This window comes from Hibiscus syriacus, unplaced genomic scaffold (genome assembly GCF_006381635.1).
Source record: "Hibiscus syriacus cultivar Baekdansim isolate YM2019G1 unplaced genomic scaffold, ASM638163v2 tig00001818_pilon, whole genome shotgun sequence".
In the NCBI taxonomy this organism is placed as follows: Eukaryota; Viridiplantae; Streptophyta; class Magnoliopsida; order Malvales; family Malvaceae; genus Hibiscus; species Hibiscus syriacus.
In genome coordinates, this window is record NW_024061892.1 from 1487706 (window position 1) to 1498081 (window position 10376).

At 33.4% G+C, this 10376-nt stretch overlaps 1 protein-coding gene across 1 annotated transcript; it reads right to left on the reverse strand.

The window, feature by feature from the left end:
• Positions 1-3067: 3067 nt before the first annotated feature.
• On the reverse strand, positions 3068-6127 carry LOC120134755 (serine carboxypeptidase-like 48). Its single transcript, XM_039151190.1, has 8 exons — positions 5805-6127; positions 4600-4888; positions 4382-4525; positions 4165-4315; positions 3982-4070; positions 3630-3888; positions 3423-3556; positions 3068-3337 (listed from the first exon to the last, which is right to left on the reverse strand). Exons 1-8 carry the CDS (start codon positions 6101-6103, stop codon positions 3215-3217), a joined length of 1488 nt encoding a protein of 495 aa, XP_039007121.1. The 5' UTR covers positions 6104-6127; the 3' UTR covers positions 3068-3214.
• Positions 6128-10376: the final 4249 nt, after the last annotated feature.

The window sequence follows — 10376 nt, forward strand, 5'->3', positions numbered from 1 at the left end:
TTGGAACAATGATTTATAGTGGTTCGTCTTCTCAACCAAGTCTACATCCACTACCTTAGCTCCTCACTAAGGATTTTCTAACAAATTCACTAATTTGGTCTTTCTTTTTAGAAGATCAAGAGATAACCTTTACACTCCCTAGCTTTTCACATGCTTAGCTACAACCAATCCCCTTTTACACAAGGAATAAAATGTAAACAAGAAAACCTATCTAAGGTAGGGTGTTTACAAGAAAATTAAGCTCACTAAAAACAAATAAAAGCTTTGCAATAAAGCTCAAAACACAAATATTTACAAGAGAAAGAAAAATAAAGATTGAAAAACTCTTTTCTTGTGTTTTATTGCTTGGATAGGTGTTCTAACCATTCTTTAAGTGTCCTCAACTTGTTTTTATAGTTTGGAATATGTTTGTGGTCGTTTCTATCCGTTGGCGATGATTTGGAGTCATTGGGGAATATTTTTCTGCAAAATAAAACTGCCCAGGATAGGTAGTATCAGTGCTCCTTTAATGAGTATCAGTACAACCTTTATAATATTTAAATAAACTAGTCGTTACTAGCCGCTAGGTCCTACCAGTATCGATACTATGCTCATGGTATCGATACTATGCTCATGGTATCGATACCACTATGTAAATTAGTATCGGTACCCTCTTAAGTATCAGTATCTATTTTGCATTATGGAATTTGAGCAATTTGGAAAACAACTAGTAGTATCGATACTACTTAGAGAGTATCGATACTTCTATTACCTTTGGTATCGATACCACATGAACAATATCGGTATTATTCATGTAGTATCGATACTGTAAGAACAATATCGATACTACATATCCGGAAAAACTGGTTTTTGCTCAAAGTCTAGTTTAATAGACTTTCAATTATTTTTGAAAACTTTGAACAAATTCAATTAAAGTCAAAAAACATTTTTCCTTAATTTGTTATATCAAAATATAATAAAACATGGTTCAACACTTATCTCTTTCTTTCTTATAGGGTTAAAAACTTTGTTAGATTTAATGGTTTTGGACGTGGTCAACCAAAAATTTAAATATTAAGAAGCATGCTTTCAATAAGAAAAATAATATATTATGAAACTAACTTCATCGGACCATTATCGACATAGATTTGAGCATTAGAAGATTAAAATTTTAACTTGATTTTCATTGACTTTGAATGAATTTTGAGAAAAAAATTATTAAGAAAAAAATGAGGGATAAAAGGTAAACACTGGTGTACCATCTATTTCACGTAAGTTGGTAGATGATAATTGATAGGATTTAAGATCATTTTACAAAAGAAAAAAATACATCATAAAGCACGTTAAAATATTAACGGTTTGATGACTAAAAAATGAATTAGAAAACTTTAGTACTATAATTTTAACTTTTTATAGCTCAATGATCAAAACAAAAATATGGTCAAAGTTTAATACTTAAGGATGTATTTTACCTTTTAGAAAAAGCAATCACGAAATTAAGCATAATAAAGGGACAAAATGAGAACTCGACTTTTAAGATTTATATTAAATTAATACTAAATTGAGAGAATATATAAATAATAGAGACCAAATATGTGATTATATAAAAATATTTAACTGTTGTTAACGGTAGTTAACTCGGAGTGACCACATCTTAATTAAATAATAGGAATTCATGTGGATCGATTCTCGATTCCGAGCCGTGCATCTATTACAACCTAACAAACATATATCAATGGCAGTCAAGTCCTTCAGCTACATCCATACAACCTCACATACATGTATAACTATATATTGATTTTTGAGGGTTTATTAATGTTTATATTTACTATTAGGTATAAGTTGATAGAACTTTATATATATATATATATATAATATTTATGCTGAGCATACATTTATTTTATTTTAAATTTATTATGAACATGTAATGATTATTTTGTATATAATTTCAACATTTAAAATATATTTGATATATTTAAATTAAATTTTACAAATAATATAGGCTCAATAAACAACTAATTTATACCGTTGTAAATAATTATACAAAATTTGTTATTGAAAATTTGTTGGGATCAAATATTGGCAAGCATAATTTATAACCCAAGGCATATTAATTACTTAGAAATATTTAAACATTTATACTTGTAAAAGAAATACATAATATAGAGACTGATGTTTTTATTTAAGTGAACACTTCCTTTTTATTTTCTTGGCATAAATGTCAATTTTTTTTTCATTTAAGTCAATAATTCAAATTAACTACTTAGAAATATTTAAAATTTATATATTATATATTAAAAATTATTACTGATTTGTCAAGTTTTTTTTATATTTTTATTATGATTTAAATTGATTTATTTCATATATCACAATATTAAAGAATTTAGATATCGCTTAACTTATTTTTAATTTAGAATATCATGTCTAAAATAGACAATTTATCTTTTCAAAAGTAATTTTTGACAACAATGTTAAAATATTAAAATTTTAAACTCAACTTTATAAAAAGCATTTTTATAAAAACTTTTTAAAAAGTAATTTTGAAAGTGATTGAGAACAGATCGTGTACCTTAAATGATGGAGAGTTTTTAAGGGTTAGTTTGGCTGAACATTTGAAAAGTTAATTTTAAAGGTATTGTTTAAAAGTTGAGTTTAAAATTTAATTGTTTGATATCACCGTTAAAAAGTGAATTTGGAAAGATAAAATGTATAAAATATAGAATTTAAGTTATATTTTTCTTATTAATATTATGATGTATAAAATATATCAACTTAAACTATAATAAAATGTAAATACATAATTGAATGAAACTTATGCATTAATAAATGTAAAATTATAATTTGCTTTCAAAGACAAGGTTAAACATTAAAAAAGCTAGAAATCCCACCTTTTGTGATTGGTTTGAAACCACCGGTTCAACGGCATTTTTTTTTTATTTTTTTTTGAGTTTGGAATTAATTTTCTGATCAAAACGATATTTTTTTTTAATTAAAAGTATTTTTAGAAAATTACACCACACGTGGACTAAGTGGCTCACTCGAATACCAGGATCCTTGTTAAGGAGTAATTGCATGATAAAAGGGGGAATGTAGAATTGGACCCATTTTATTACACTGCAATCGTTGGTTTCTTGGATGATTGCAGAAGCCACAAAGGGGTGTAGTATTGAAACAATGATGGACTTAGAAAATCACAATATATGTTTAGAATGTGCTAGAGCAAACTGTGGGTTCATTACTTGGGAGAGACTTTGTCTGCCGCCTTGGACGATGTTAGTTTCCCCTGTATCCAGTTCTGCAGCATCTGTAACGAAGCTTTCGGTTGATCCATCGGAACCATGTGTCCAGCATTATGTACCTGCCATCATTTGTTTGGTTTTTCAGTTGTAAGCATTAAAAAGGGCAAAAAGAAGCATGTTCAGATGCATGCAGGCTGGTTGAACCTTGAGGAAACTGAGAGGACCATGGCTTTTCAGTTGTCCAGCTTCAACACCGTCAACTACAAATGGAACCGTCGGAGCTACCCCGAATTCTTTCTGTCCCGACCACGCCATAGCATGAACCCAGTTCGAATTTCCTGCACCCAAGTGAGTTTAGCAGAGTGAACAATGTACATCCTTTCTTTCAAATTTTGAGGTGAAGAGCCTCACCAATCCAGTTGCATATGAGATCATATTCTCCTGCATATAAAAGCACCCTGATACCATCCTCAAGAAGAGCAGGTATGCCAACTTCATAATTCCTCATCCAGTCTGTAACCATGGCGTAGTATACCGTAGAGCTGCACGACACGAAATCTCTATTTCCGACCCCTAAAGCATCCCGAACCGATTTTAGATTGAGGAACGTCTCTACCGCTGAGAAATCATAGCACAAATCTCCTTGGCACTTCTTTCTAATGTCATAGTACTGCACATCATCATAAATTCCACAACTCAAAATTGTGTTTTCTACTCTCGCTTTCCATCATAATATATAACAAGGGTATATGTGCTATCCTACATTTAAATCACCAGCGATGCTCATGATCTGATTAAATATGCTGGTGCAAACATCATAAGCATCCTCACAAGCATCTCCACCTTTAGAGTCTGCAATGGCAGTTCACACCAATAAATATCAAATCACAAAAACAAGTGCATAGACGTTGATTTCAATCTTTTAGTGTTGCAAAGAATTAAGTACCACAGCTTCTGGTTGACTGCACGCATGAAGGGACGGACTTTTTGATACTGACATAATCAGAACGAGTAATTATACTTGTGTTCAAAGCGTAATCTGGGTATGCTTGATACTGGATTTCAGGGTTTGTTAGCCCATTTCCAATGGCAAAACCCTGTTCCAACATTCAAATGATTAATTCTCCATCAAATGGGATGGGTGGAGTTTAAGGGATATGCACCTTCAAATTGACATGGATTCCCTCGTTTGCTTTGTTTCCCTGGTGAACTCGGACAGCAAATGCCGGAATATAGTGTCCGGCATACGATTCTCCGGTTATGTAAAAGTCGTTCTCAACGTACTCGGGATGCTTCTTGAAAAATTCCTGTAAGTACACAAAGACAGTTTAGCTGATCTTGAACGCTTCTGTTTGTATGGAAAGGAATGTAACAAACAGACCTGCAAGAAGTCGTATAAATCGTTGCTGACACTGGTCTCGTTGTGGCGAATGTCCTTATCGTCGGTCGTATAACTGAAACCGGTTCCGGTGGGCTGATCTACAAACAAGATGTTCGATGCCTTGTCCCAACCGTAGTCATTCCATACAAGTGACAAGTTTTTGGAAAGATGGAAAGGACCATTTTCATAGAACAATGCTAATTCACTGCTGCATCCTGGACCTCCAGTCAACCAAATCACCACAGGGTCCTTTTTGCTGTTCCGAGATTCGAAGAAAAAGTAAAACATCCTGTAGAAGAAATAAGGCATTTTCAAACCAAGGTATGTCAATAAATTCCTCATGTGTAAACAAATTTTAGACGTGCAATCATTTTCATAGTTTCACATGCATATTATAGCTCCTAGAACTAGCTAAATATAATGCGCCTATAAAGTCAACTGAATCTGGAACTTTAGATCTAAGTTTCATGTAATTGCAATTGCATGTTCTTCATTTAGCAGAGAAGCGTTCACATGTAGGAATACATTGAACACTCGCATCATATACAACCTGTTTCTGAATTTAAATAATATGAAAGAAGGAATTGGATAAAGTTGATATCTTTAGTGTAGATTGAAAATAAAATAGCAGAAACGTGGTTTTACACATGCTTTTATGTCAGAGAAATCAACTAAAATATTAAGGAATGAGAAACTTATACAATTTTAGGCATGAAAACAAATTATCAATAAAAAATACAAAGAATATACATAAAATATATGATAATTTAAAATTCCCAGGGCGATGAGTGTTCCCAACTAGATATTTTCGATCGCGTTGTGCTTGCATTGCGGACATAATAGATGTTATTGTGGTAAGTGAGTATTATGATTGTGAATTTTTTTTAAAGGAATTGATTTTTAAAATAAAAGAGCTGATTTTTTTTTATAAATAGAAAAATAGCAGAATAGTTGTATGTTATTGTCATAATTGACCGTTACTCATTAAATTACGACTGTAATATACCTTTATTATTGTGATTTCGTTTCACACCTATTTTTCACAATAACAGGTTTGGATGATAACGTTATGGATATATAATAACCGCTATTTGAATCCCTGTTCTCAACCGTCCCTGGGTCATCCCTGGTTTTACATTACAGATCCAAAACACAGAAGCCAATACTTTACGGAGTATTTGTATACATGGAACACATGGGGTTACCTTGCAGCAATAGCATGTGGAAGTTTAAAGTACCCAGCATGGTGACCAAGCTCCTGAACCGAGGGCCCTGGATCTACGGCCACAGGGAACCTGAATTGCTTTTCAACAATCCTGGAAGACTCGTCTTCAACCTCATTGATTCCACCATTAACAGCCTCTTTTGGTGATAAGTTAAGTCCTTTTATGAGCTTCTCAGCCTGTAACTTTGCCAGCCTTGAACTCGAAGGTTTAGCATAGAATGCTGAAAAGAGCATAAAAAGAGAAAGTAAAAGGAGTTTTTGAGTTGAAGTTGAGGCCATTTTTTTGTGGGCAGATGAATTCTCAAGGTGTCGTTTGGTTTATATAGAGTTTAATTTAAGAAACAGGCTTGGTATGGCAACAAATCCAAATAAGAAAGGAAAAAAATTAAAGAAAATTAACGGTCACCACTCATCATTGCCAGTTCTTCACCTTGAACATTGAACCCTCTTCTTCAACGCTTAAATCTTGATTATATCGCCATTAATGATTTGGATTCCACTTTCCTTCCAAAATTTTGGTTGCAAATAAATTACATTCGTTAACAAGGAAAGTGGTGTATCAAGATTTTGTCTTTATGTCATATTTAGCTTCACGTATCTGGAATAACTTAAAATCTTCATCTTTATAACTCGTCGTATGGTTTTAGTGATTAAAGAGAGTATTGTTCTCCTTAAGTTATGGATTGAAACAATCGCATTTGCAATATGTGGGTGCTTTATCAATAATTAAGAAATATTATGAACATATATTACCTTATAGAATCAGCACATATTATTTAAAAAAAACACCCGTAATTCTTGAATTTTTTGCAATAATGTATATAAATTCATCTATTTATACCTCTTTTGAATTAACAACTAAAACCTTCCATTAAACCTCTTATTCATAGAAAATTATAAATCACTAATTTAGATGACTTGCCTTGAATTTTTTTCTCCTGCATGTAGTTTTTTTTAAAGAATTTTCCCTTGTCTTTTCTTTTGCAATCGTTTTACATTCATTATTATCGTGTTTTATCATAGTAACTAATCCAAAATTTATGAATCGGCTAACTCCATTTTTCTATCTGCTTGTGTACAAGATCCATGTTTGACTTGTACATAAAAAAATATTCTTTGAAGAACCTAGTCATAACATGCTTTGCTTTTGTCATTTGTCTTTGTTTATAATCATATTTTTTTCCCGAATCGAGAATAGGGATAAAGGAGCTTTCAAGGCAAGGTTAGAAAACAACATTAATGTTGCGTACAAGACATCAAAAAAACAAAGCATGACAAAACTACACTCAATGTTCAGAAGTAGGCGAATGAAGCGAAAGGAACATGGGATCTTCCGAAAGACAACAAGTGTGACCCCGCCATCTCGGATAATGCCCTAACAAGAGCGTGTTCATTGATAGCTGCAAAAATCACATGATGTTCTAACTTCAAAATTGTGTCATGTGAATCTCAACTTTACTTTTTTTTTACTAAACCAACTTTTGGAATTTATTTCCTGATTTGGTAGCAGGATGATCGAAACCTGAAAACAGTAGTAAAAGTAAAGGGTAAACTACACGGGTGACCACTCAACTAAGGTCAAAAATCATTTTGACCACCGATGTTTCAATTTGATCAAACAGGCCACCCAGCTATTTAAATGGTTTAATCAAACCACTATCAGTTAACTTTTAACGGTAGAGTTGACGTGACTGTTAAAATTTAAACTGAGAGAATAACTCCTCAGTTAACTTTTTGGTATAATTATATATTTGGTCCTTGTTACTTACCCAAGATGTCAATTTGATCCTAATTTTAGTTCAATTAAATAAATTTAATCCTCTAATTAAATTGTTACACAGTCAATCTGTAATTGGAAGGTTAAGTTTATTTTAATTTATTTTCCTCTAATCACTTCCACTACTTGTCTCCCTGAACTCTTCAAGTAATCTCTACCGCACTTATCATTGCAGTACCGGTTCACACGAGCAACTCAATCCCATGCTTGGGGCACCCCAAATTATGTTATTTTTCCAGTCCCTCTCCATATACAAAAAGGCTTTTTAATCTAATCTTGAATCACAGTGATGCAAGGTTTTTGTCTGCAAAAATTTCATCACCCTTTGTTATGGAAACTATTGAGCATTGTAATTATGAACACAACTTTAGAGGTTTTAAATTCAGACAAAGGGTATATTTTGAGATGATTCAGTTTTGCTTGGTCCAAGATGATCAGAAAGCACAAGAGCACCAAACATCATCTTTATCCGATGTCTCTTTTAAAAAACAAAACCTATTGTTCCGACTTCTGACAACATTCCCCAGAAAAGCTTGCATTTTGATTAGTTTAAAGAAAAAGAAGGGGGGAAAACTCAGGTTTTTTTAATTTATTTTTTTATCAGTAAAGAGGGTTTGGACATTAGAGAAGATGGAGCCAATGCTGGTGTAGCAGATGGCCATAGCTGCATTCTTCACCCTGGAAACGCCTGCTAGCACACTTGAGGGAGTTACATCACCGATTACTGTCACTTTCTTTGTGGCCAAAACTTTACTGAAGGATCTCACACCTACATATCACTAACCACGTTAGTGTTTCATTCTTTGAATAACTAATGAATGTGAACATTTTTCTATATGTTGAAACTCACCTTCCATTTTTGAGATTTGTTTTCTTACTTTTCCTTCACATCCTCAATACCACTACCTGATAGCAAAAATAAAGACATTTTAAGTCCCTTAACAGGATATAGGAAAATAACAGAGTGAAGACCAACTTGGTGATCGCACCGGGCAGATGAAGATGATTTTAAAGAGGGCGAATCATCGGAGCTTACATGGTTTTTCTTTGTAGGCTGAGCTGGAACTGATGGTGAGACACGATTGGAGTTCAATAACCTATCGATAAAAGGTGTGTTGCTTAGAAGATATATGGAGGAACCAAATATAATTAGAGGATTAAATTTATACCAAATATAACTTCTTGGGCAAGTAACGGGGTCCAAATATATAATTATACCAAAAAATTAATTAAAGAGGTCATTCTCTCGATTAAATTTTAACTGTCATATCACCTTCACCGTTAAAATTTAACGGTTAATGGTTTGATTGAACCATTCTCTCTGAGAGACTGATACGCTACTATGGGATCTTCGTCCACTGAATCGAAGAACTCAATGGCCTTATATCTATGGAGTTGCTCTACTGGGCACTTATGGGGTATTGTCATTGGCTGAGCTGGGGGTACTGATGGGGAAGGTAGTGCAGCTGAAGAACTAGATAGAGACCTAGCGATCTTCCTAAGTACGGAGGTGAGGTCCCTAAAGAAGGTCGCCTCCTCAACCCCCGCATCTACTGGAACCTCCTACTGAGAGATATCCAAGATGAACTCATTATCAATATCTAATGCTAACGAGACATGACTCTCGTATCTGCCATCCTGACTATACACTGAGTTGTTTTCCATGGGCTCTATCTGAAATTAGAAAGAAAAGGGGGTTATTATCGTCATTCCAGTTATTATAATACTCTGGACTCCCTATAGGCATGTACATATACAGACACTGACTGATTCTAACCCACGGGTTCTAGGAATGACTAAACCTAGATACTTCGATACCACTAAATGTAACACCATAATCCATTATGACCCGAAGATCTATGGATTACAATGTTACACGAGACTACTAAAATAGTGACCCAAAATTTTCTTTGAAAATCATTTTATAAAATAACTGATAATAGTTCATCCATAGCAGTTAAAATAAAACATGATAATAATATGAGTTTACAAAATATGGGGAACTCAAAAAATATATCCAAAATAATACAAATATTGAATACAAATCAAAGTTATGACTAAATACGCATAATGGTCCATAAATAATACATGCCCTCTAAGAATGACCCAAGACATACTCTAAAAGTCTCTGCTGATCTGATCTATTATACTATAATATCTGGATTATAACTCCCCACAAACTATCCCATAAGAACATACGCACATAAACACATTCTGAATGCTGAGCTTATGAGCTCAATGCCTCACTAATAATTGTACTATACTACATGCATTCATTAAATGAACTGGCAAGTGGAACATGTATGAAACATGCAACTACTGAACTACTAAGTTATGGTTGGCATCATGGTACGGTTAAGGGTTCTGCATCTCAGAGCTCACACACCCCTCTAGCCTACTGGTATATATTCGGGTACACCAGGGTGAGATTTTGAATCTGTATCGAAAATGTACACCCGTCAACTTACTCCGTCGAGTCTTGGGGCATTTGTGCCCAGTCGGCTGCTAAAATGACTTGGCACTGACTTGGATGTCCACTAACTTGGATGTCCACTAACTGTCATATTTTTACTAAAGAGTAACTCAGTCCCGAGCGTCAAACAAGGCTAGTTTTATGTAAACCTAGCTGTTACTTTTCGATTTGTCATAATCGTCTTTAGGTTGGAACAATTATTTATTGTTTTAAAAAATGGTTACGACCTTTAATTTGGAAAATGGGCGATATTGGATCAATTTGAATTAAATTGAAAAGATTTGCCATCTACTTTTGGGTTA

Coding starts and splice junctions, on each gene's coding strand:
- LOC120134755 (XM_039151190.1), bottom strand. CDS start 6,103: ATGGCCTCAACTTCAACTCAAAAACTCCTTTTACTTTCTCTTTTTATG. Junction 3,889..3,981: donor GCATCGCTGGTGATTTAAAT/GTAGGATAGCAC, acceptor GATGATGTGCAG/TACTATGACATTAGAAAGAA. Junction 3,557..3,629: donor TCTCATATGCAACTGGATTG/GTGAGGCTCTTC, acceptor ACTTGGGTGCAG/GAAATTCGAACTGGGTTCAT.